General features: G+C 38.2%; 1 protein-coding gene across 1 annotated transcript in view; it reads left to right on the top strand.

Moving 5' to 3' along the window:
* Nucleotides 1-1,573: 1,573 nt before the first annotated feature.
* The window catches only part of NPAS3 (neuronal PAS domain protein 3), an 852,979-nt gene continuing 826,628 nt past the window's right edge, over nt 1,574-27,924 (top strand). The window contains exon 1 of the mRNA XM_061182429.1: nt 1,574-1,669. Coding sequence (XP_061038412.1) covers nt 1,620-1,669 — 50 coding nt within the window. The 5' untranslated portion in view covers nt 1,574-1,619. The remainder of the gene's footprint in view (nt 1,670-27,924) is intronic.

Below are 27,924 nucleotides of genomic sequence, written 5' to 3' on the forward strand. Positions count from 1 at the left end.
GGCAATAGAATTCCAGCACTGGCCCTGCACTGAGTGGCCCTTTCCCTAGGCCTCGCTGAGCTGTAAAATAAGGAGGCAGCTGGGCTGGATCCCCGAGGCCCGCAGTCCGGTCGGGTCCCAGGTCCTAGGAGCCAAGTCGAGAGAAGCGTTTTATCTAACTGCGTTTAAACTCCTGGGGATTCACTTGTGAACCCCGGGGTTTGCAGACTTGCATGTGCGTGAATAATGCAGCTGCTCCGGCTTTGCAACGCTGCTGAGAGCGCCCGAGCCACAAGGTGCCTGTGCCGCCGCTGCACCCGCTCACGGGGCCCTCGGGGCCGCTCCGCCCGCACACCCCCACGCGCTGTCCCCGGAGGCGCGCCCCGGACGCCGTCCTGTGAAGCCCGCTCCCGTGGCCTCCCAGTTCCTCTCTCTGTTTCTTTCCTCCTGGCCGGGATACTCGAGAGAAGGGAAGTGTTCGAAACTGCAACTGAGTGGCGTTGTTGCGCCGGCAGCGGAGCTTCCCAGTCCCCGAACGCGAGAGAGAGAGAGACAGAGAGAGAGACAGAGAGAGAGAGAGAGAGAGAGAGGGAGAGAGACACGGAGGGAGAAAGAGGGAGAAAGAGGGAGAGAGACGGAGGGAGGGAGGGGAGAGAGAGAGAGAGAGAGAGACGGAGGGAGAGAGAGGGAGAGAGAGAGAGACACGGAGGGAGAGAGACGGAGGGAGAGGGGGAGGGGGGAGAGAGAGGGAGAGAGAGAGAGACACGGGGGGAGAGAGGGAGAGAGAGAGAGAGACACGGAGGGAGAGAGACGGAGGGAGAGAGACGGAGGGAGAGAGGGGGGGAGAGAGAGAGAGAGAGAGAGAGAAAGGGGGGGGTGTGTGTCTGCGTGCGAGAGAGCGCTCTGGAGCAAAGCAGCTGGAAAATGCCCAGAAATACTTTCACAGCGGTCAAGCTGGGAACCCCCTGCGCGTCCTCCCCGTCCCCGCCCCTCCCGGCCTAGGTCCCCCCCGCCCCCCGCCGGGAGGGTGTGTGCCCCACCTGCCACCGGGCCAGCTCTGGGTGGCGGTGGTGGGGTGATTGCGGGGTGTGTGGCGGCGCGCGAGGCGAGAACCCGGAGGCGGCGGGGCCCTGGGCCTGGCTGCCCGCGGGGCCGCGCGGCCGCCTCCCCCCCCCGCGCCGCCGCCTCCCCCTCCTCCTCCGCCGCCGCCGGTCGCCTGTCTCCGCGCTGGGCATGTCTCGGGAGCCGGAGCGGCCCGGGCCGCGGGGGCTCTGCGGCGCATGGACGGCGGCGGCTCCCGGAGAGCAGGGGGAGGAGAAGGCGCAAGCGGCGGAGGAGGCGGCGACCTGCGGCGAGAGGCACCGGCGGCGCGAGGGGACGGCCGGCCGCCGGCGAGGCTCCGGCCCCACTACTTTTCCGTAGCCTCCCCGCCTCAGCAGCACGGCCGCCGCCGCCGCCGCCGCCGCCGCCACGGCCAAGGCCACGGCCGCCGCCCGCCTGGCCGCAGCTGAGCGCCGCGCACGCCCGCACTCACTCCCGCCACCCCACGCACACGCACACCCCCCCGCCCTCCCCACGCCCCCCGCCCCAGGAGGGGGGAGAGAGGCAAAAAGTAAGAGAGGAAAAAAAATAGCAGGAAGATGGCGCCCACCAAGCCCAGCTTTCAGCAGGATCCTTCCAGGCGAGAACGGTAACACTTTTCTGTTTATTGAACCTGCCGCCGGGGCGGCTGCTGCCGCCGCCGCCGCCGCCGCCGCCGCCTCCGCCGCCGCCGCCAAGGTGGCGGGGCCCGCTCCGCAGCCCGCCTCCTGGGCCGCGAGCCCGCGGGGACCTGGTCGGCGGGCTGGCGGCTCCGCGCTCGCTCGCGGTCCCCGCGCGCATTGTCCGCCCGCGGTGGCTGCGGCAGCGGCGGCGGCACCAGGCTCTCCGAGCGGTCGCACCTCCTCGGCTCGGCGAATGGAGTGACTCGCTGACAGAAAAAAAAAGAAAAAAAAAAAAAAAAAGAAAGAGAGAATGAAAAAGCAAAAAAGAAAAAGAAAGAGAAACAAACAGAAAAGAAGGGGCTGCTGTGTGACTGGGGGCAGCGGAGCGGGTGGGGGGGCCGGGGGATCCCCGGGGCCGCCGCAGGTCCCTTGGCAGCTGCTCTCTAGGAAGGAATGAGGCTGGGGAGGGGGAGGGAAGACAGGCAAGAAGGGGGAGGAGGAGAAGAGAGGAGGAGGAGGAGGAGGAGGCCGGGGGCGGGGAGCGCGGAGCTCGCGCCAGGCCCGGACGGTGTCGCCGAGGGGCTGTCTCCGCGCGGAGCAGCTAGGCCGGGCCGGGCGGAGAGAGAGGCGCGCGGCCGCCGCCTCCCTGCCGCCCAGGCTGCGCCCCCAGCCTCGGCAACTTGTGGGTCTCCTGCTTTGCCCTCTGTTCTCCTCTCCTGCCCTCCTCTCCACTCCCTTGCCCCCCAGAGAAAATAAGGAAAAGAAGGAAGAAAACCCTCCAATCCAAATCAGCAAGCCAATAGCGAGATCCAAAATGTGCCAACAGTTGGAGCATCTCTGCCCCGTTAGTTACTGTTTGGGGATCTGTGTTTAAAAAAGTTCCTGGTGAGAATTGCCTATCCAGGCAAGGAGCTCAGCCGAGCATGTCTGTTTGAAGTTAGTTAAACCAAAGCCAAAGGGAAAGGGAGTTTGTATTCAAAATTTCCTTAACCGTCCTACGTGGATGGCATTGTTAGATTTCGGAGTAACTAAGCACCCCTCCGCCCCACGTGGTTTTCCCTCCTGCTGTCCACCCAGCCTACTTTGTTTGGAATCCTATTTGCTATTAATTGGCAGCGTTAATGACATTAATTGCATATAGCATATTGGTTTGAGCAAAGTGAATATCTCTCTCTGTCTCCGAGGAGAAAATGCTCAGTAGGAAGTATGAAATGTTACCCATTGAATCGTGAGGAGAACAAATGCGGTTAGATATATGCACCCCCTGTCCCCCCCCACCCCCGCCCCCAAGCAGCGATGTTTACTTTCCTCACAGGCTTAAGTGAACTTGAAAAGAAGATGAGGGCAGTCCGCAGTAGCAAGACTTAATTATTATTACGTGGGCAGTTTTATTTTTGGTACAACATAGCATTTAACCTATAGTTTACATCAAGAGGCGGTAGGGAGATATTATTAAACAAGCTATTCCTTTAAAAAGCTTCAGTTGCACTGTTGCTGGTTTCCTCCATACAGTAGGGACCGCAGAATTGTCAGGATTAAGGAAATAATTTTAAGTAGGTACTTAAGTGACTCATTCTAAACTCTAGCTAATTTCTATATAAATCATGTACCTGAGAGTAAATCATACACAGTCCAGTTTTTAAAGATGTTAAAAGTGGGTAGCATTAACTATCTGACAACTCAAAGCTAAAACGAACATTCAGTCTTAGTGTTTTATGAGAATTCACATATTAAGTACTTTACTCTCGTAGGTAGAAAAATTATGTTTCAGAGCATCGTGCAAGGCTTTTAATAATTACTTCTTATTTAACATGGTGATGAATACTTTTTGAAATGAGAAGTTTGTAATTGATTTCCTCCGTTCTTTCCTTCCTCTTTGCCTCCTTCATCCCCAGTTCTGCTGGTAGTAAGTGTATTTACTGGGATGGCCCCAGTAATCTCTCTAGCAGAGGCCTATTTGTGTGCCATTTTGGGAATTTCTCTGAGATGGGAATCTTGAAGATAGAATTAATTTCTAGAGGAAACTTCATAGCCTGTGCATGAGCGCGTTCTTTATCACCTGTCTCCATTTGGCATTCGAAGAAGGTAAATCAAAGTGCGCGATTTGTTATTCCGCTCCACTTGAGAGCTGAACTAAATAACACTTGGTCTGAAATTCTGATTGAAGTTGTAGGAGGATATATACTGTATTTAATTTAATGCCCTTTAATAGCATCTTCTTGTTCAGCTCGGATGCTGTCATTTTAAAGGTTGGATCTGAGAAGGTTTAACCTGTAGGGAGAGGGAGTAGTACTAAGGAGGTAGGGTCAGAAGGAGCGATATAGAGGAAAGGAAGGAAGGAGTTATAAAACTAAATGTTTTCAAACAGTAATAACCACAAACTTGGCCTGTTATCCAAACAGTTGTTTTATGCCCCGAGGGTTCACTTTGTTATTAGGGTTTTAAATGTTCTTAACACTTTAAGTGTAAACATTACACATGTTAGTTGATTTGGGTTTGTAATGAGAAATGGGAAGTCAGATGGTTGGTTCAGGAGGGGGTGTTTTTCATAGTTACTTGCTTCAGCTAAGTAGTCATTTTACCTTTATGTGCACTTTGTACCTGAACTTGCTGGTTAGTAGTGTGATTTCTCTGTAATGGTTGAACACAAATATGTTTATAAAAGATGGCTTTCTGTGGACATGCTTTAAGTGATCTCCTCCCTTTTACTTAAAAAATGGTTTCCAAATCATTGATTTCATAAAGGCATTCATGGACACTATTCTTTACTGCTTTTCAAATATACCAGTAATCAAAAACTTGAAAAAATATATCTTTTGAATTGTCTTGTTGTTTATTTATGACATATCTGACCTGAGTTTAATAATACAGTACAAAAGTCATTTTCTTCTAATAATGTTTACAGAGTAAGTTTTGGAAAGAGAAGCTTTTTCTTGATAATGTCTTACGTTATTATTTAGTATTCCTTAAATTTCTCTGACTCATACACACAGAAAGTGTCTCTTTGGAGCCTGAAAGAACAAGTTGAAAACCTTGTGCATTTAAACAAAACAAAAACCAAAAACCAAAAAAAAACTCCAATAGGCTGCAACATTATATAGCACTACCACAGAGTGTTTCCACTATGTGAACGTATAACCAAGAAAATTAGACAGACAGAAGTGTCAGGCATGCGATATGCCCATGCTGGTTTGCAAAGCATATTCCATTTGCACAGGGTTTTTGGTTTAAAAAGTAAAGGTGGTGGTGGAGACTTTTTTGGAGGTATTTCTTCCTACAGTGTAAGCTTAAACACAGAGTGATAAATGATGATGTGCGTTGTCTAACACTTGCTTATATATAAATAGCTCCACAAGATTGCTTAAATGATAATCGAAAATATGAAATAGGATGGCCTTCATATCACAAGGCCAAGGGTCTACAAATGGAAAAACTGAAATAATGAAATATTTCCAAGGCAACAGACTGTCAACAAGAACTGTAATGCATGGGCATATCATAGAACCACCAGAGAGGATATTAGATTGTATAGCTCTGGAGCCAGGAGTTATAATGACCTTCATTACGTAGGACCCTCCCACATTACAACGTCCTTTCGTATTTCCAATTTCTGATTTATAAATTGAGAGACACAAAGCTACTTCAAATCTGTAATATGCCAGTTACTAGATTTGATTTGTTACAATGAGCAAACTCGAATCCAACATTATTTGATGCTTTTGGTTTAAAAAAAAAAAAGTTACATGAGTTATTTTTTAGCACCTTGTGGTATTATGAGTAAAGTTTTAGTCCCTGTGTCTTTAAAATATTCTTAAAAATATGACTTATTTTTGACTAAAAGTTATGGGAAATTAATGTCTTGTTCAGCAATGAATTGGTAAGAATTATATTGCAATTATCTACAGATTGTAACAGCTTGATATTTTTGGCAATATGAAGTTTGAGTTTTCCCCAAAATTCTTCTACACAATGGTTGCCCCTACCTACAATAGATCTATTTTATGGGAATGCCAGAATTTCCATGAACCCTTCAACTCTTTTACTCTGGCCCACTGGCATGTTAAAATTGCATCTGTTTGAAACTGGACCTGATGTCCAGGGTCCCCTGCTCTGTGGTGAGGTTTTCTATGATGGTGTATCTGTACTGTATATGCTTTTGTAAAGCAGAACTTTTGGGGGAGGATTTAGGCAGTTTAGCTTTTATTTAGTTATTTTTTAAGCTGTTGAGCTTTAAATTTTGCGGGGTATTTGCAGGGGATATGTCACAGAGATTTCTGAATCATTCCTGGTAATGTTTTTCTCTGTAAACTTCCTTAAGTGCTTTATTATTATTACTAATGACCCTTAGATAGTCTATTTTTCTTTTCCTATTTTTTCTTGCAATTCTAGTGATCCTCTTTCCTATGCAGAATGCCACTCACTAAATTTAAAGAAAATTAAGCACACGTGAGAGCAGAACTAGCCCCTCCCCTGTTATGTTTACATGGCTACTTTTTCTATATTATAGCGTTTCATCTCTTGAATTAACTTTTAAAAAATTCTGCATTGCTGTTGGCTTAGAATCTAACTTCAAGTGCTTTATCAACATTTCTTTAATTGCGTACAATGGGTAAGGCTGAAACCTAGTGTAAGGGTTAGTATGTTGAAAATTGTAGTTCATTTGATTAAATATTAATTTTAAAATGTAAATGCTTCCAAAGTTGCTCATAATGGAATATGTGAAACTTTAAATATTTAAATCTATACTATGATTAACTAAGAACTTCCTGAATTTATGGGAAAATTCAGTTATGTTTGCTTTGCATTTAATGGTAGTATTTTCACAGTAAATAGTGCCTTTTTTTTTTTTTTTTCTCATTGGGCAGTGTAATAAACCAACTGTAACTGAATGGTATTTTTTACTGCACTGGGCCCCATTAGTGTGAATAGGATGTTTGCACTAGTAAGTTTGATAGAACTGTACATAGAATAATTTGTAGTAATATTAATAATAGTACAGTGCATAAGCAGGACATAGCTTAGTAAGAGGAAGGTGACTGCTACTATATCTGAAATTACTAGGGCAGTGACAAGATTAAACAACACTTGAAGTTGTCTGTATACATGTCTAAAGCGTAATGTTTTGGTGAATTAATTGGAATACTTGTGATCTCGTGTACAAAATCATGAGAGGCAAGATGAAAATCGCACATTACTGTTGTCCAAACTGCTCGTGGACCCCGACTATAATTATTGATTGGTTTGTTCATTCAGCTTTATTTATCCAACCTCTGCAGTGGACCATCATGACTTGCGCGGGGGATAGTGGTGAATAATACACCCTGTAAGAGCAGTTGCTCTAGTTATAGACTTGTCTTTATGTTGGATATGTGAAATATTATCAAGGGCCAGAAAACACCCTTTTCTGGAAGAGTAGGAAGTACAGAATTCATACACCTATAAATAAGGCTCCTTATCTCCTTTGACTTCTGTTAGCTTAGTGTTCTGCGGGGACAGGTATTCAACCTGTAAAATATTGTAAGTAATGACTATAAAATGATTAGAGGTTCTTGGGAGAAAGAAAGAAAAGATGCTATATAATGTAAATGAAATTATAGCAAAAAATTTTAAAGATCTTTGATGGGATTTTAAAATGAAAATAGATCACATATGATCATAATAAAGATTTATTGGACATTACATGTTTCAGGCCCTGTGTTAAATACTTCGTAGTAATTTTCTCATTGGTTTCCCGACTGCCCTACAAGGGAAGTGCTAATATCCCCATTTATGGATGGAAAACAGAGGCTTATTGTTCCCAAAGAAGGTGGTAGAGTTAGAGATTGAAATCAGGTTTGTCTCTAGAAATGTACCTTAACTGCAGTGTGGAGGGGCCTACATTTTTGGATTTTCTAGAGTCGGGGATTTCTGAGCCGATGCCAGAAAGTTCCTATGGCAGAAAGACAGTGTGTGCTGTGAGTAGTGAACTAGATCTCTGCTTCTTGGTCCTTCCTCAGATGTTTGGAGAAGTTCAGAAATACCGTGTTTATAAAGTTAGAGGAAGAATCAAGAAATTATTCTCACTCTACCTTTTAACATTCCAGTAGTTTTGTGGGCAAGCTCCACAGCTGTCTATACTTTGGGGCAGATTTTTTACTGAATGGTTTCAGAAGAATCAGTTTGCCATGTACATAGGCCTCTTTGGTCTTAGACTGTGAAGTATTCAGTGACCTCTTCCGCTCATGTTATTCTTGCCTCCGAGTGTGCCACAGTTTAATCTAAAGATTACAGTTGAGATGTTTTTATTTTGGGATAGTTTTGCCACTGAATGGGTAGAAACAACCTCATAGGCTTTCTGAATAACACACTCTAGTTCCTGTATTTCTGGATGTTGTCTTCTGAGATATATAAGGACTCTTGTATATCTCAAAACTTGGCCTCTTGCCAAATTATCTGGCATTATAATAATGACAGCAAGCATTTATATAGCACTGTGTACCAGGTACTGTTCTAAGGGCTTTACGTATATTAATTAACTCATTTAATTAAAAACATGTTAAAAATGGACCACAATAAATACACAAGTGATAAGTTATCCTTATTGAGTTCCCCCCACCCTCCTCCCAGATGCTCACACACTTGCCGCATCTTCAAGAAGGGAAAGTCTTGGTAACATTTTAATTCCTCTAATGCCAGGGATCACAGGGGTTGGTCTGGTGTGTAACAGTTCTTTGACAAAAGCTATACTTTAGGAAACTTTGTAGCATCTGACTCTATCACTGCTCATTGTAGAATGTATGCTAGATTTGAGGTAATAGACAAGCATGCCACATTTATCTTCCCGTTTTTAGATCTAATACTGTCAACCAAATAGCTTCCTTAAAAAAAAAAAATGTATAGTAGGAATTTCAGGGCTTGAAAGGACTAGATAAGCAGCACTTGAGTATTTGTGGTTGAAAGCTGAGTATTTTGCTTGTGTAACTTAATTAAATATTCACTTTTACATTCACAAAATTTCTTGTTTACATAAAGCATAGGTTGCCTTGTGAAATGTTGGAAAGGGTTCATTTAGAGAGATGTTTTGCTAAAATATGGACGATAAAAAGCAACAGTCAATAGGAAGTATAAGTGAAAAATAGGCTACAAAATTTCAAACAGCATTCAGATCATCTTAAAAGAAATTATATCTGATTACAGTATTTTATTATCATCAGTATGCTAATGCAGAATTAAAGAGCTCTGACTTGGGTACTGAGGTTATATATAACATTAAAACTTAAATATTTATCACATATTTTGGAAAGTAGTGCCACATAGCATTTTAAGACCATTTTATGGAATCACAGGTCATTTCAGTAATATCTGATTACTTCTGATAGACTGGGGCTTTCTTCATTTGTAAGATTTATTTAAACAATTTTATTATAAAGAAAAGTGTAATATTGGGTTAAGGGTCATCGTTAGTGAATATAGCTGAAATCAGTTATCCTCCCCCCCACCCAACTATGACTTCCTTTTTGCTATTGTAACACTGCAGAAAAGGGTACTAGTTCTAAACTTCATTCAGAAGCACTTTACTCATAAAGACTGCAGTATTTTGGTAGGAGCAAGTGGAATGATTGAAACTGTTTGCAGAACCTCTCTCTCTGGTCCTAGAAAAAGGAGATATCAATGAATAAGGATATTGTAGTAGCTAATATGTATTGCACTGATTGAGGGAGCATTTTTCCCTACAAAAATAATTCATTCCTCAAAATCTATTTCTTAAAAACATATCCATTCTATTCACATATATGAATGGGATGATTTTTATTTATTGTCGGAGATTTCTTTATGTTGTATACATGATTTATATATAAGCCATACATATATGTATATATAGTCTTTACAATGTAACATATATAAAACATAAACCAGATATACCATGTATATATAGATCTACCTGAAATGGGAAAATGTTACAAAGGTATCTTGAACATATTATAAATGTCTTACTTTAGATCAAGTTAAATTTAAATATATGCAGCGGATTGGTGACTTTTTTGTTTTCCTAATGCTTTAAGGAAAAGTAGGCTCATCATTTTTTTTTTGCACATTTTTATTGTTCTGTGTAAATGTAATTTGTTAATCCTGTGAAATTTGTCATAGATAAATTTGCTTGGATTATCTTGTCACCACCGTATCTGCATTCTTTTGTTCATTGCTTATTCATAATTTAACAGTCTGGCAGTGAGCCTTTTTGGGATGCTCACAAAAGATATATGACCTCTACCAGCTGCTACTATAACCTGCAGAATGCACAGCAAGACATTAGAAACGTGAGGATTCCTCTACTGATTAAAGTGCTCTTCATTTAAACAGTCTGTTCATAAGAATCTCAGGAATCTCTTGCTACCAGCAGTTTTGATTTTTCTTCTTCCTAACAAAATTAGTTCTAACCATTGAATCTTCATTTGGTATGAATTTTTCAGATTATCCAAAGGAAGTTAGTTCCTTGAATGCTGTTTCTTCTTTATAACTAAATACTTAAATGTTTTATATTTGGGGGTATTGAAGTTATTCAGAAATGGTTTTATTGGACAAGAAAAAATGGAGAGTGGAGTAAATATCTCACATCCTAATCTTAGAAGAAATGGTTGGATTAATCCTACTTGAATCCAAGCACTTTACAGTTTATGCTGTAAACATCCCATATTATGTAGTATGTAGCAGACATTAAAAATAGAATGTAACTTGAAGTGTAACCACATCTTTAGGTTTTCATTATTCTGAATTAGTTTAACATATGAATTTATTCTCATCAACCCCCCACCCCCACCCCCCAACTCTCTCAAGAAATCAGCAGATCAGTTTATGAGTAATGGCTAGTTTTGCCTCTCTTCTGTGCAGGCATATGATTACAGTTCAGAATAATTCATTGCTAATCCATGCAGTATTGGTTCATCTCCATCACTCTGTTCTGTGATTAGAGCCTCAGGCCTGCTGCCTTGCTTTCTGCCCTGATTTTCTTTAACTGCAACCCTTGTTTTAATATAGTTCTGTAGTCACCACTCTCCTACTCTCCCCTCTCCATTCCTCATATATATCGATTGCAGTAGATTAATATTTATTTGAAGCTATTTTTCAGACTTTGTGAAAAATGTATTCATTTCTTACTGTGAATCTTCACCTAAAGGGAAAATGGAGAGGGAAGATGTAGGACTCGGGTATGCAACTCTTCTTATAGAGTAAAGCTATTGCTTTTTACCAATCTTCTTTCTCTGCTTTGGTCAATGTTTGTTCTTTATACACAAATCAGGAAGTTGAGTTTCCTTGAAAAAAATTTTAGGCAGATTAAGCTACAATGTTGACAGTTTATCTCTAGTTTGTAACAGTTCTAAAATGGCTTTCTGTATTTTGGAAGTACATACTGCAGTCAGTACAGTCACCACAATATACATTGATCAGCTTGCATTTTCAGGCAGGGACACAAAGCTATCATTTTCCTTAACATCAAAATTTGCCAATTTTACCAGAAAGTCATCTAACAGATTTTTAAAAGACTTTGTTTCAGATCTTAGTAGTCCTGTGTTCCTTTTAATAATTACTTTCGTCTCATTGTAGCTGTGTGTTTGAAAGTGTAGGTCAATGAGGATGATTGCATTCAGAATTTCATGATCTGTGTAGTGGAACAAATTGAAAGCAAAGCCTGTATCAATCACTGTGAAGGGAGGGTTAATTGTTACCGCTTCTCAAGCCTCTGGACAGATAAACCAGTAATGAAATACTTATTGCTCTGATATGTGAATGCTAAAGGATGAAACAATGGAAACAGAAGCAGTCTTCAGAGATAACCAAAAAGGCAAAGAAAAAAAGAATAAACTGGATGAAAGTATAGAACTGTGTACTGCATTAACTCTCTTAAAAGTAATATTGTTTTTAGCCTCCTACCCATCTTTTTTTCTGGCAGGTTAGGGCAGTATCATATATCAGGTTGCTAAAGCCAAATAAGAATATAAATGGAAAACTCTCTTTGTGTAAAAAAAAAAAAAAAGTGTAGTTCTATGCTTTATATGAATTCCATATATTTTATAAAAATAATGTTTGAATTACTATTTAAGGTTTTCTGTTTTTAAAAATTAGTGATGCTACATATGTTACATATGTTAAATATTATACATGTATAAATGGCTTAAATTCTAAAAAGGATTGTTTTATCTTTGAAGAGATTTTGGAATTATCGGTCCATTATAGACCAAAGCATAGAGGAAATTGTAAAATACATAAAGAAATAGTAAAATAAGAATTACTGTTGCCGAGAAATCATGAGATAAGAGTAAACACATTTAACCATTTCTTCCATATGAACTTAACATTTAAACATCTGTTGGTTACTTATATGTTGAAATATATGCAAAAATATTTAGCCAAATTGAAGTCTTAGGCCCATGACAATCATCTCAACACAGTGGGTAGTTCTGAAAATTAATGAGAATGATAATACTGTAAAGACTGTTCCAGAGTTTGCCCAAATTCATTATCTAAGACTCTTGTTAAGAACATCTCAAAGAATTTTAACCAGGAAAATATATTAATGGTTCAAAAGCATTTTCAAAACCCTGAATTATAAAAGTATAATGGAATTATATATGCAAGAGTTATAGTTAGCAACAGAGATAGCAGAAGGTATTATGAAGGCATATTTTTCCATAACCTGTACTGCTCTTGCACATGGTTTCATCCAAGGGTTTAATCTCATACGTTATTTTTTTGTTTTTAGGACAAGGAATTGGGATCATTTAAAAAATAAAATGGGGGAATTCCCTGGTGGTCCAATGGTTGGGACTCTGCAGTTTCTCTGCCGAGGGCCCAGGTTCCATCCCTGGTCAGGGAACTACGATCTCACAAGCCACGTGGATGGCCAAAATAAAAAAATATAAAATGTTTTTTTCCCCCATTAATGTTGGGAAGCCTATAGCTATAAAAAGTTAAATATATCTTTTAGTAGTCACTTCATATTTGGTACAAACAACTACTAACAAGATAGAACATTCTTAGCAAAAAGAAAGAACTGTCTTACACCTTTGTATTTATCTTCAGAAGGTTAAGAATTTCCCAAGGCCCGTTTCTGCATAGTATTGATGTGGCTGCAGAGCAACTTAAACAAATGGTTTGGGGCATAGCACTTTCTATGACAGTAGCACCGTCCCCTAGCTAATGTGGTTTTGTATATTGTAAAAGATAACTATAATAAGAATGCTATAACATCCCTGGATCAGGATATTTAAACTGCTATTCAAATATGCTAGGACATAAGTCAGTAGAGAGCCCTAAAAGTCAAGCTGTGCAAAGGGCTGTCAGTTTCTATGTACAATAAAGGGCAGGCAAAAAGCAGGAAGAGTTCCATTACTCAATAATAAATGTGTTCTTAAGACAGGAGCCCATGGATATATCGAGATTGTCATGGCAGTACATTATGAATTACCATTGGCTACTTTTGCTTGTTGGGTTCTAGTAGAACAGCAGGTAATGGCATAAGTCCTGGTCACCAGTGTCAGTCTTTCATTATCTTTGTAGGAAGTTGTACTTTACATAGGTCCTTTAACCATTTACGGCCTCAGTTTCTTTATTTGTATATTGAGTTGCTAACATTTCCTTCCAGCTACAAAATTATGTGACTACATGATTTGAATTGCATGACTATATGATACAAAGTAACGAGTTGAAGTATTTGTGGATTTTTTTTCTGATGGTATTAACATTTACATATATTCTTTATTTATAAAACTATTAAATAAAGTTTTTAGATCAAATGTGATGCTTGTCAAGCAGGTTTCAATCAATAAAATATAGGATACCTAAGTATTTTTCTTCTATGAAAACATCTTTGACAGGAAACTTCTTATTGCAGGAATGTCCAGAGGGACATTGCAGAGGAAGCAATAGGCTGTATTAAGTTATATTTTAAAGTGACATATTATGCACATGACTCAATGTAACACTGAAGAAAAACACAAAAAGTGTTCAGTGATAAATACATTTGTTGGTTAAATTCAATCAAGACAGTAGAACAACTCTGGAAATATTTGAAAACCAGATGATATACCATAAAGAAGGAAGTTAATGTAATATTTGATGGCCAGGTGAGTGCTTAGGGGAATAACTAATCTCTGAAAATTTTGTGTGTTCCTAAAACATTTATAAAAGAATAAATTTCTGTAGTGAGATATATGCCCAAACTACAACAATTATTTCTTTTTAACCTTGTTTTTCAAAGGAGCTTTCTTCTAATTCCTCTCCCCTACTTGTAAAGTTGAACTGATTTAGTGTTTGTAGTGTAGACAGATTTAAATATTTATGATTGGATAAGATTTCTTACTTCTCATAGGCTAATGACTTTTTAAATAGATGTATCGTCACTTATTTGTTTTCTTTGATTAATATTAATAGATACTGCAAGGAGGTAATTAACTTTTTTTCCTAATTTCTATATATATGCAGATTATCTAAATCTGTATTCTATATATTATCTGTAGATTAAGAGTATTTTATCCCCTAAACCTATTTTATGCTTAATTGTCAGTGATTATTTTGATCAGTGGTGTTAAATTTTTTCCCTAAAAACACTCTACTCCTCAAAAGGTAATTTTCCATTTTTTACTGTGAAAACACTTAGGAAAAAAAAAAAGCATGGTATGGTGTAGATTGGACTTCTGTAACTCCTATCTCTCCCTTTCACTCATCAAAACCCTTTTTTCAAAGCTGATTTTGGCTAGCTGTTAGGAGATAATCTGAATAGAACAATTTATAGTTAGGAATAAAGCTTATTTTCATTTTTAAAATGAACCAATAATAATAAACAAATTTTTAATTAATAGAACACAGAGAATCTTTAGTGTGTTCTTGCCTGTCTCTCCATATCACATGTATATACCCCTTCCCAAGAGATACATTAGTCAACACTTTGAAATACCTCTTCCGAAAATTTAACATCTCATCGTGACATTGTTTTAGAAATAATGTGTTAATTTTCTCACATTATTGAGTGTAAAAATGGATAAATGTCATGAGCTGGGTTAAATACATGTATTGTACATATTTTCCTTGGTAAGCATTTTCTTTTTCTGTCTAGTTAAAAGTCTCTCACTGTGGTAAAGAGCTAGCACCAAGAGAAGAGATTTAGAATTGGGTGGTATGTTGTGACACCAAGGTTGGAAGTGTCCACTCAGTGCTGAAATAGAATTTAAATGTGGAATTTACAGATGGCTATAGTGTTCTTTGTAGAAAGGAGTCTGCAGCAGATGTTTAGATTTGGGTTGAACCAAACCACAATAGACTTAGCAAGATCCATCCCATTCCCACTTCTTCTGAAGTTCATTTACCAAGTCTTGTTCCAAGGGCAAACATTACCATCTAGCTATATTTTGCTGTTATTTGCTTGTTAGCAGCATTTGCTCTATACATGGTCAAAAAGACTTTTGATAGGCCCTGATTGAGTGTGGCCTCTCCTAACTTAAGCAGGAATCTTTAACCCATGGTCCATGTTATAGCAGTAGGTGAATGGGCTTCAGAGGATCCAAGAATCTCCTGAAATGGCATATTCATACATTTTCATCAGTTATACACGGGCGTATATTTTCCCTGAAAACCTGTCTCAAGAATTTTGAAGAGTCTGAGACTTTACCCTACTTGCAAGCTAATGGCCTGATACAGTTTAATGGATGCTGGTAGAAGATGCAAAACCCCTGATTCAGAGATGAAGAAAAGTTTAATACAGCATTAGCAATAGCCAGGGTATCAGCATTTAGTTCTCTGAGCCCCAGTTCCTACAGGATGATACAAAGAAGACTAGATAATACCTGCACATGCAGTAGCTTGGGTTATACGAAGAACTTCGATCTTAGGGAACCTAAACCTTTTAGAGATGTCTTCCCTTTCCTACGAAGGGAGAAATGCTAGCTCTATCCTCCAAGGCTGTTCTCCATACAAACAAACATTAATAGATAGTTTGGAGCAAAGGACGGTTAGTACCTTGCCTGCAAGATGTGCAGAAAATGCAAGAAAACTCATGGAGACTTGTCTCTCAACAATATGAATCACTGTTATGGGGATTTTTATAGAAGGGATGAGAGGATCTAGTGCTGAAATAGTCCTATAGTTTAGAGATTCTTTGAGCTTAATGCAAAACGAAGTCAATGATTTGGAGAGAAAATGACCAAGGTTCCAAATGTGTAATCTTTCCAAAATTGCATATGATGCAGTATCTGAAGCTTATGTAGGTTTAGTTGATTCAGTAGTGGATGGATCCTTACGATGTTAATACATTCACATTCTCATGACATATTATATCACAGTAGATATCTGTCCTATTTTGTAAGCATGCTCTCTTCCTGGTTTGCTCTATTTATCCATAAATTTTAACTTGCTGAGAGTTCACGTCGTGCCTTTGCATTATATTGTTTAAGTTTCTCCGTCACACAATAAGATAGGCTTTGCCAATATCTCCAATTTATAGATAAGGTCACAGTTAGTGAGGATTTGAAACTGGGCTCAAACCTTAGTTTGTGTTGACTTAGTATATGGTAGAGATGACATCTTTTTACCATACTAGCTTCCTTCTGACTCTTGTGGATTTATTTTCTGTTTTCAATCTTTATTCTGGGGCTTCTCCATTTTCTCACATCACCTTCCTTCATCATAATGTTCTTCCCTTTTCTATACCACCCCACATGGATCCAACTGATGATATAGGTCCCATCTTATATATTGCCTTTAATACATTCCATTGACTTGGAGGTATTGAGTCGTTTTGCATCCCCAAATTATACTAGATCATAACCTTTTTTATCTTCTGATTTCATGGTAACTATCTCTGTAAAGCTAATGATTACAATTGCAACATAAACAGATCAGCCAAAAGTTTGCAGATCATACCTAGCATTGTGCTAAGGTATTACATTAAAGATTGTTATGAGACGATTATGATCTTGTTTAGCAAGTTATAATCTGTAGTTCTATTTCCTGCATGGTTTTTATAACATTCAAATGTGAATAGATTTACATTTTGTGAGTTATGGTGGCATGGGTCATAATATATTCCTGTCTTTTGCATAGCAGGGCACTTTTCTATATACCATAATTTGTTGATGTATCTCACTTAAAAGCCTTGCTTAAAATAACCTGTGGCTTCTAGTTAATTCAGATCCAGCTATAAATTAGGAGTTTACCTCCAATCAGTGCCCAATGACTTGGCACTTCACTTTCTCCCTTTCTAGTGTTTTAGCCCAGTTTTTATCCCAATAGGATTTAACAAAACCATTCTAATATAATTTAATGCAAATTCATTATCAGAACATGGTCTAACTAATGAGACCACTCAGATCCAAATATTCTCTACTGGATACATTCCCTAGTTATTCTCTGCAATGGGGATTTTTTTTTTTAAACATCTTTATTGGAGTATAATTGCTTTACACTGGTGTGTTAGTTTCTGCTTTATAACAAAGTGAATCAGCTAAACATATACATATATCCCCATATGTCCTCCCTCTTGTGTCTCCCTCCCATCCTCCCTATCCCACCCCTCTAGGTGGTCACAAAGCACTGAGCTGATCTCCCTGTGCTATGCGGCTGTTTCCCACTAGCTATCTGTTTTACATTTGGTAGTGTATATATGTCCATGCCACTCTCTCACTTCGTCCCAGCTTACCCTTCCCCGTCCCCGTCCCCTCAAGTCCATTCTCTACGTCTGTGTCTTTATTCCTGTCCTGCCCCTAGGTTCTTCAGAACCATTTTTTTTTTCTGGATTCCATATATATGTGTTAGCATATGGTATTTGTTTTTCTCTTTGACTTACTTCACTCTGTATGACAGACTCTAGGTCCATCCACCTCACTACAAATAACTCAATTTTGTTTTTTTTAATGGCTGAGTAATATTCCATTGTATATATGTGCCACATCTTCTTTATCCATATAAATGCCAATCAAATATCTGGAGATCATGCTAAAATATCAAACTGGAAGGTGCTCTTGAGGACGTGACAGTGGGACATAGAGATTGTCTACCTGTTGGCAAGCAAATCATAATTCATCATCAGAATCTATTGTTAAACTTCTAAGTATTCATAACCACAATAGAGTACTGTTAACCAAAATAATGGATGATAAAGAAATAAGTTATAGTTTCTTCTGTACTTGTCTTTCTATGTAGATTGTGACCTCTTTGGAAGGGAAGAAATTACTCTCCTTCATTTTGCATGCCCAGTGGTGAAACACGTTCCTGGAACAGAGCTAGGGAATGAAGTAATGAATGAATTTCAGTTCTAATTATGCCTATTTCGTATTTGTGTTTCATTCCCAAAATCCTCCTTATCTGTCAGAAATCTACAAACACCCTTTGCATACCACATGACCACTGATCTAAAAAAGAAATTATTAGGGAAAATTAAACATTTTATAATTATAAAAATTTTACCAATGCTTAGAAATTTCTAGTGCATTCTGGGTTTCAGAGCTGAATTATTTACATTATCCGTTCTAGATTCCCTGAAGAGTATACCCCTGTAACTCTATAGAGAAGAGTCTTAGGTTCAAGATGTGTCAGGACTCTCTATTAAGCAGAGGACCAAGAAAATCAATTAGAACCAAATATGCCATTGATAGTTTCTTTACCTCCAAATGATAGCACCAAATGGATGAACTCTGAAGCAATGGAATATTTCCAATTAGAATCATATTAAACCTATTTGATAGTCAATTATAGTTCTATAAAATTTGAATTTCATTAATTCTGTATTTCACAAAATTGTACCTATAATAATTTAAGTTGATTAGACTAAAATTAAAAAATTCAATCATGTAAAATAGAACAGATTACAGAGAGCTGACATTTTTCCAGGCATCTCTTCTCTAGTAGCACAGTTCATCCATCACATGGCCATGTGTACATAGTACCTATAACAAAAATCTTTGCACAGAAAATCACATATAGGGATACAGTGGAAAAACCATGATTAATTTAGCTTTTTACCATGATTGATTAATAGTGGTGAAGCTTGTTACTTTCATTCAAACCAGTAGAGGGATAAAATTTGATAAACTTGCTTGAACTTAATATATATAAAGAAATGAAATAATTAATGACTCTAGGGAAAGAATGGATCAGTATTTCAAATATACTTCTTCCTTTCTCTCTTTACTCTGAACATTGCTCACTTTCTCCAAAGTTTATTATCTGTAGTCACTAAATTTTGTGTTCAGTGCTTATCAGGCATATTCAGATATATTGATGTATATCTTGAATAATTTTAGGAATAAAATTTAGCTAGAAATTTATTAATGTATGCATAAAGAAGCACATCTAATTCCCTGGAACCAAAATAACATCTGATACCTTGATGTATACACCTAAATATGTCCACACACACACACCCCCACACATGATACACATGGCAACAGAGCTCTGCCCTATGACACAGTTAGAAATTCTATTCAGTGTTAATAATGAAAACTCAATCTAATGGGCAAAAGCTTTCTATTTGCCCGATGAGAGCACTGAGTTCCAGAAACGAATATAACCATGCATGGTTATTTGGTCTGGTGCCCCAGTGTGATGATGATTTGATTTATTTTGTCCAGATCTACTCTGACTTCCCAACTCCAGATAAAAGTGGTCTTCTGTATCCAATATCTATTTAGAAAGATTACTCTCTTTCTGAAAAACACAGACCATTTCTGGACTGTGTTTTTCCACCTGGAAAATTTGAGCAACTACACATATGTTTTACAGTTTTAATAATAATATGTTAACAATTACTGCTTATTGCATTATTATTTTGTGTCACAGTGATAAGCTCTTTAGCACATTATCTTAACTTTCTCAGCATTTGAATTTGTTAATTTTTAACTCATTTTTGATATCTTTAAGTGTTGCTCATTATAAGCATTTATTTTCTATTCCAGGCACTTATTTTACATGTGCGTCGTCTCTTAGAAATTATGAAAGCCGCAAAAGTTTCGGTTTGGTTGACTGAGTCACTCTGTTATCTTTCTGTCTCTCACTTTGGAGAACGTATGCTGCTTAATCTCGAATTTGGTGGTAAAATCAAAGGAAGCATTATAAGCTGATGGAAGTTCTCATTTTCTCTTAGTTTCATAGGTTAGGACATTTTGTAGCCTAAATGTAGAAACTCTCGCTTTTGAATCATTGCTGTTATACTCCCTGCTCCCCACCCCAACTCAGTACAGGAAAGCTTCAGTGTAGCTTTCACATTTGACCACTCTTTCTACGCTCCTTTATCTCAGACTCACTCAGCGTTTCCTTAAATATACTTCATCAATTCCCTTAAAGTCGGACCTTTCCAATTGCCACCTAAAGGTTTGTTTTTCTTTTTGAAAAAACCTGTGACCCCTATTCTCTACTTTGATTTTTTTCTTGTTTTCTTATGAATTCTTTAAAATGAAAACTCTCCTCTCCCCAAATAACTGAATGCTTCCAGAAGTGTTAATACCCTCTTTCTCACCCCATGAACTTACGGTGACCTTCAGTTTTTCTTAGCCAACTATAGTCAGCTTCCTTGTATATCTCCACACTGGAGGTGACCTATTACCTATAAACACTTTCAGTCTTTATCTCCATAATCTCTTGGCAGCATCTGACACTTCTGATCACTCCTTCCTTTCTGTGACGCTCTGTTCCCTTGCCTTGCATGATGCCATGCTTTTCTCCCAGCTCTCTGTTGTTCAGGGTTCTGGCCTGATTTCTATACCCCTCATTCTCTCCTCCCTACAGGAGTCTACCACTTATTTCCATGGCTCATAAAAGCAAATAAAGATGCTGACAACACCACACCTGTTCATTTTCGACCAGTATCTCTCCTGATCTCTAAACCCATATACACAGCTGTCTATTGGCCATAGCCATTCAGATGTCCCTTGGGCACTTCAAAATCAAAGGGACCCCACATTTAACTATACAGTGCTTGCACACACTATGTGCTCAGTTGTATGCCAAATGAGTGAGTGATAAGTAAATACACGGGCAGGAAATGTAGTCCTAGAACAGGCTCACAGCAGTGTGTTGTTGGTGATACTGCTATCTTGTTCTGTCACACTACTGGCAGATATACTCCTGTCTGCTTTGACCATTGAAATCTGGCCTATCTTTCTGATCTTTCTTTTGACCTCCTGGTTTCGGAACACTCTACTTATTTTGATCAACTCTTAAACTTGTTTACTTATGCCTTGATGTTTCTGTTCCTAAACTTTTGCTTTACTTCTTATTCCCCAGAAACCACAAATCCTTTATTTCTAGATCTGGCTCAACTTTTGATAGGAGATGCCGGGTATTTACTAGGGGTGTGTGTGTGTGTGTGTGTGTGTGTGTGTGTGTGTGTATTTGCATGCTTTAACAGTAAATCAAATAAAGACTCCAAAGATGAGTAATGACCTTAAGTCTCGTAATGTTAAGTTTGGACAATTGAAATAAGCTGACCCTTCAGAAGAACTATATTTTCATTTACAGGAGTAAATACTTCACGTACCATGATTGTATTGTAATTTTGCCATTTTTAGACTTCTTTTCTTTTGTGAAATCTGCAGTTTGCATGAATTGTGTTCAAGTCTCTGACAGACACAGACTTAATTATGACTGTGATAGCAGAGGCGACAACCCGTTCAGTGAGAGCCCCAGGAATATGCACATGGTGCTAGGTTTAGAAGCCTTGGGCAGGCTTCATTTCCTCAATAACAGCATGACCACTTTCTGTTGAAATCCCTGAGTATCTTCAGGTTTACAGAGGTGAAAACCCTGTTTTCTGAATTCACCAAGTAGTAACTACGAATGTAGTACTATTATCTATAGTCTCTCTTGGCTGAAGTATACTCCACAAAAAGGGGATATGCTGACTGAAGCCAGGTGGCTTATGAAAGGGACACACCATGTACATAAGGGATACCCCATGTCTAATGTTTTATGTCAGTTTTCACTTGCATTTTGTGTGAGTAATGATTAATTGTTGAATTAGGTAGAATCTGTAGCTCTTCCTATCCTTCCAATGATGTATCAGGGGGCTTTGGAAGGGAAGGGGATACTGGTTATAAGATAGTAATGAAACAAATGGAAGAACTTTAAAATGGAAATCATCCAAGAGGGTTTCCTTACTTTTATGTTTTCTTTATATTTAAATAGGGTTTTTTTTTTCATTGACTTAAATATCCTTTACAGTCATTAACAAACTCATGTAATGAGTTTGGAGAGAAGCAGGAAAGACAATGTTTATTACAGTAGCCATGGAGAAGACATAACATTATATGGTTATATCCTTGAACATTTCCTGGAACAGGAGAAAAGTAAAAGTAAAATCCTGCATTAACATGTAAAGAATCTGTTCAAATACAAATGGAAACTAAAGAGACATATCTCTTCCTGTGCCCCAGAGGTAGTTGGCTGAGAGAGCTTCTCAGACAAATCACCAAGAACACCACAGTGGAATGTCAAATTATAGACGTTTTCTTTTTTTGGGGGTGGGGTGGGGGAAGCAGCTATTCTATGTACTATTATAGCTTTTATTAATTCAAAAATAATAAAATGATTTTCCTCATTACTCTGTCAGCTAGTCAAATGCAGCCATACATTTGTTTGAGTTTTTAAACATTATTTTGGTCCTTTACTATAGAATATAATCTTTGCTTACCCATGAATTTTTTTCATACAAAATGTATACTTATGTGTTTAATGTAGAATTAGGAAAAAGCAGAGGACTTATGTAAAACGTAATAGCGATCCTTTAAGAAATAGTAGGAGATGAAAACCTGTAGTAAGACAGTTTCATTTAATCCTAAGAACCCCGACAGCAGTATATTGTGTTTCAGTTTGTTGTTTTCCCCAGCATGTGTGTTTAAACATACTCACCAAACTCTGGAAGTATTTAGAGAAAGTTTGTGCTGCTTAATTCCCCACATAAATGGTAATTTCATGGAAGTTCTTGAAATAAACATTTTTAAACTTGAAATTGTTTACTATTTCCGTTACAGAAACAAATATTTAAAACCCAAAGTAATATTTTACCAGTAATTTGAAACCTAATAACATTTCTCTGAAAAATGTGAATTCATATCTGATTGTAGTGATGCCATCTTATGTTGGTTCTGCTCTCTTTCACACTTAATCTGTATAACATGTTGTGATAAATTGCTCCATGTCTCAAATTGAGGATGCCCCTGGGTTATTCATAGTGTGAGGGTTATCTGATACCCTATATGGCCACACCCTCCATCTTCAGCATCATCGTGATGAAAGCAACATGTGTTGAACTCTTTCTGTGTCTCAGGCCATGTGCTAAGAGCATTAAACACATGACCTCATTTAATTTCCACAGAAACCCTCTGAGGAAGAGATCATACCCCCATTTTATGGGTAAGGAACTATGTCTTCTCTGCTAATCAGCTGTGGTCTTATTGAAATTCTTTTAGAAAGCTACATTTTAGTGGTAAATAAAAAGTAAAAGAATAAAGAGAATGGTTCAGAAGTTCAAATACAGAACAGCATATGATATTCAGTTATCAAAGTGTAACGTAAGTTAAAATCGTCTTAAGTAAATAATCAAACACAAATATGAAACCCCTCACATAATTTTCATTTGCAGTTATGGAGTCAAAAGAAGCAATTAGAAGAAAAAAGGAAGCTTTTTTTAAACAAATATTTTGGTACAGTGTTGGGTTGCTTCCTGATGTCATTGAGAACCTGTGTGACTCTATTTGAGATTAGGGCCTTACAGTGTTAAAGGGAGGGCGAGGAGAGGATGGTAATGAAATATTTTGAAGGTCTTCCTACCTGTAAAGGAGGATGTCCCCCAAAATGAGTTGGTTCATTACTGTTGGTTTGAATTGAAACATGTAAAGACTGATGTTTATTATTGAAGTTGTTAAAAATGAATTTTGAAATTATTAAGCGCTACTGATTTATTTCAAACTGCAAGTAATAACATCAGCATAAAGTTAGAACTAGACAGAGCATTTAATAAATGATTAATAAATGATGAAAAATGTTATCTTAAGAAGAGTTTGTATTTATAAATGGAACTGTTTTAAGTGCAAGCGTTAACAAGAGATAGATGACCAGCATTATATGAAATCTAAAAGTATACTAAAGTTTAGGAATTTATATCACAATTTTAAAGTACATATTTCCTTCTAATTCAAGATCTCTTCATCTCCTTCCCTTCTGAAAACTATTTATTGTTTAAATGGGTACCATCCAGTGACTTTTCTCATTGTTAGTGATGATAGGTGATGATCCTGAAGAAAGTCTAGATAGAATTTAATGATAAAAACGACACTTTCTGGGGCTAAAGAAGTTGCTTTAAAAATGCAAGCAGTTCTGAATGCAAATAAATAACGGCAAAACAGGTCTTTTCTGTATTTTCTGTAATAAACCCCATATTAGCTATCTTTTAGATTTTAAATAGAGTTAACATTTGATAAGAAGAGCTTTGCCAAATGGAGAGAAGACAGCAGATAAGGACATTAAACTGAAATAATGAGCTGCTAAAAAGGATAATGGTTCAGGCTGTTCCAAAGCAACTTGTGGGGGAAAAAAGGAAGAGAGAAACTTTGAAACTGGGTTCTTCAGCTTTTTCGAAGAATGGTCTCCTTTTACCTCAAGTGCTGACTGCAGGGAGAGGGCATGGAGTGGGTATGACTTGTATAGCTGACACTGAGGAGGGTATACTGAATCCCTAAGCACACTTAAGGATGTGGTGGCCCGCAGCTTCCAGCCAGCCCATCTCCTTCCCCGGGAAGAACCATTGAAGAGACAGAAGCAGTCATCAGTGCTGTGATCAACTTTGAAGTTAGAAGAGAGCTCCCCATTTTGATGTTTAAATTAACTTTAAGTTTGAAATTAATATTCAGTATGTAGCTAGAACTTAGTACATGATTCAGTGAGATAATGCATGGAAAATGCTTTGTAGATTATAAAGATCTATATAATAAATACTGAGTAATATGAAAATTGCATGGCATAAAAAATCCTAGTATTTAGGACTTTTGTTATTGTTACAGAAAAAAGAAAAATAGACTGGGGAGGAGCTATGGTTTGGGGGGTCTGAGATGCCATTCATTAATGGAAGATGCAGTTTTTCACTGTATATTCTTCCTCGATATACCTGAAAATTGTGTTCAAACAATAGTTATTTTGCCTTCACTACAATGTGAGTTCCAAAGTGATCACACTTATAAAAATAATGATGGAATATGGACAAAATGACTACTCCAAAACAATATTGTCCCCAACTGGAAAATTTTTTTCAGCTTTTTGTTTTACTTTTTTTTCAACACTAAAAAATGACAAACACTCATTGATTTATTCTAGACTCTGTGCATTATTCATACCATATTCAACCCTATGGGATAGGTGTTATTGTTGCCATTTTATAAATGAGGATGCAGCAGTACAGAGAGGTTAAGTAAATTGCCTAAGGTCACACAGCTAGTAAATTTTATAGTCAGGATTCCAGCCCAGGTCCCCTGGATTCCAGATCCCAGGTTCCTGTCTGATATATCAGATATTTTATAGTAAATGTGCTGAACTTCTCCCCGCACCCCATTATTTTGACCACTTATTTAAGTTAAAAAATGCAGTTGTTACATATGTACGTATATTGTGCTGTAAATAGAAGAGAAGGAAATACCTCAATGAAGACATTTAAAATTCCATAGGAGTAGAGGAAATCCTGAAGATTTCATGGGAGCATCTGTTGTAAATCAGGTAGCCTATTTATTCTGCCAGAGAAGGAGTTGGTACATTTAAAAAGGTGTAATTAGGGCTTCCCTGGTGACACAGCGGTTAAGAATCCGTCTGCCAATGTAGGAGACACGGGTTCTATCCCTGGTCTGGAAAGATCCCACATGCTGCGGAGCAACTAAGCCCGTGTGCCATAATTACTGAGCCTGCACTCTAGAGCCCACGGGCCACAACTACTGAAGCTCGCGTGCCTAGAGCCCGTGCTCCACAACAAGAGAAGCCACCGCAATGAGAAGCCTGCGCACTGCAACGAAGAGTAGCCCCCGCTCGCCGCAACTAGAGAAAGCCCGCACGCAGCAACGAAGACCCAATGCAACCAAAAACAAAATAAATAAATTTATATATAAAAAAAAAGGTGTAATTAGAGAAGCATAAAGAAATGGCAGTTGTGAAAATCTAACAGAGTATTTTAAAAAATTTTAATATATGTGCCATATAATGTAAATGTGTATAAAATGTTTTGATTTGAATCATTGGTGTTAAAATTCTTAGGATGATCCAGGTTGGAGTCTTATATATGTATTAAACTATATTATGTCAATGTATTTACCAGTTTTATACTTGGCATATAATTATGGATTACATGGTTCCTAAATCCAATAATAAAGTATAAAAATGGTACATTTTCAAGTTTTAAATCACATTACTTTTCATAGCCAATACACTTATATAACAACGTTTATTATCTAATGCAGTTTCTGAGGGACAGGAATCTTGGAGTGTCTACCTGGGTGGTTCTGACTCAGGGTCTCTCATGAGATTGCAGTCAAACGCTGGATAGAGTCTCACTTCCAAGGTGGCTCAGCTCACATGGTTGCTGGCAAATCTCAGTTCCTTGCTGGATATTGCTGGAAGTCTCATTTCCTCACCTCCTGGACCGCTCCCTAGGCTGCCTCAGTGTCCTTACAGTGGCAACTGGCTTACATCAGATTGAGTGATGAGAGACAGAGAGAGGGTCTGAGGAGAGACCCTAAACGGAAGCTGCAGTCTTTTAGACCCTAAACTTGGAAGTGTCATATCATATTCTCTTGGTCACAGAGACCAACCCTGCTACAGTGTGGATTGAACTACACAAAGTGAAATACAAGGAGGTGAGGGATTACTGGGAACCATTCTGGAGGCTGATTCCACAGCAACTATTTCATTAGGAAAAAAAATGTACCAATAAGGTCCTAAAGATTTTTTTAAATTGAAGTGTAGATGTACAATATTATATGTTACAGGTATACAATATAGTGATTCACAGTTTTTAAAGGTTATACTCCATTTATAGTTATTATAAAATATTGGCTGAATTTCTCGTGTTGTATAATATATCCTTGTAGCTTATTTTATACCTAATAGTTTGTACCTCTAATCTCCTACCCCTGTATTGTCCCTCCCACTTCCCTCTCCCCACTGGTAACCACTAGTTTGTTCTCTATATCTGTGAGTCTGTTTCTTTTTTGTTGTGTTCATTAGTTTGTTGTATTTTTTAGGTTCCACATATAAGTGATACCGTATAGTATTTGTCTTAAAGCTTTTATGAGAAGGTATTGCCCATGTTGTGTCCCAAAAAAAGTCTGAACCAAATTTTCTTCCTACCTTGGTGATTTTGTTGAATTGAATGTGTAGGTTTAGATGGAATTTGTTATATCAGACTAAAAAACCATTTTTATAATGGAAGAACTGTAGGTGCTGGATTTTAATGTCTGCTTTCCCATTTCCCACTGTGCCACTTCTGAATCTCAGCTTTCTTATCTGTAAAATAAGATTAATATTAGCCTTGTAAACTTGCAGATCCTAGTTGCAAAAATCTTATTCTGGTGATGAAAAATAAATGGTAGATAGTGGAATTAGTAGATGTGTAGACAAAAAAGTGTTTATTTTCAGAAACATTTTTAAAGAAAAGATGCATTAGAAATTAATTAATTCTTGTGCCCTGCCATAATTTAGAAAAGAATATCAGGTGGGATTGCCTCTTATAACTAAATATGTAAAAGGAAATTCATGTTACTAATAACTTAATATAATGAGGCTAATTGAGAAGAGCAAAGAGACACAGGCACGTAGGTTGAATGAGACATGAAATTAAAACTGTTTTTAGAGGGCATTTGCAATAGTGGGAACTAAAATTTTGAAAGACATTTAGATATCTGGCTATGAATAAAAATGATTTTATAAACCTGGGAAGGACATTTTAAAACACAGGTTAAAAGGAATCAAAAGTCATCAATGGTATAACAGCAGAACTTGATTTTGATTCTCTTCTATCAATTTGTCCTAGGTTAGAAATAGATTAACATCTAAACATTCTCAGTTTTTGAGGAAAGGCAAAATATGCGTCCTCACAGTTCTGTTGCTTCTCTTACCCTCAAGCTCCATGACTTCTTTAATTATCCAGCCCAGAGACCTAACCTAATATGTCTGTCTTGATTCTTGTGCAGAGTTTCATGTTTTTTTTCTTACCTTTGCAAAAGGAATGGGATTTATTTTGACT

Source organism: Eubalaena glacialis, chromosome 2 (assembly GCF_028564815.1).
Source record: "Eubalaena glacialis isolate mEubGla1 chromosome 2, mEubGla1.1.hap2.+ XY, whole genome shotgun sequence".
Taxonomy (NCBI): Eukaryota; Metazoa; Chordata; class Mammalia; order Artiodactyla; family Balaenidae; genus Eubalaena; species Eubalaena glacialis.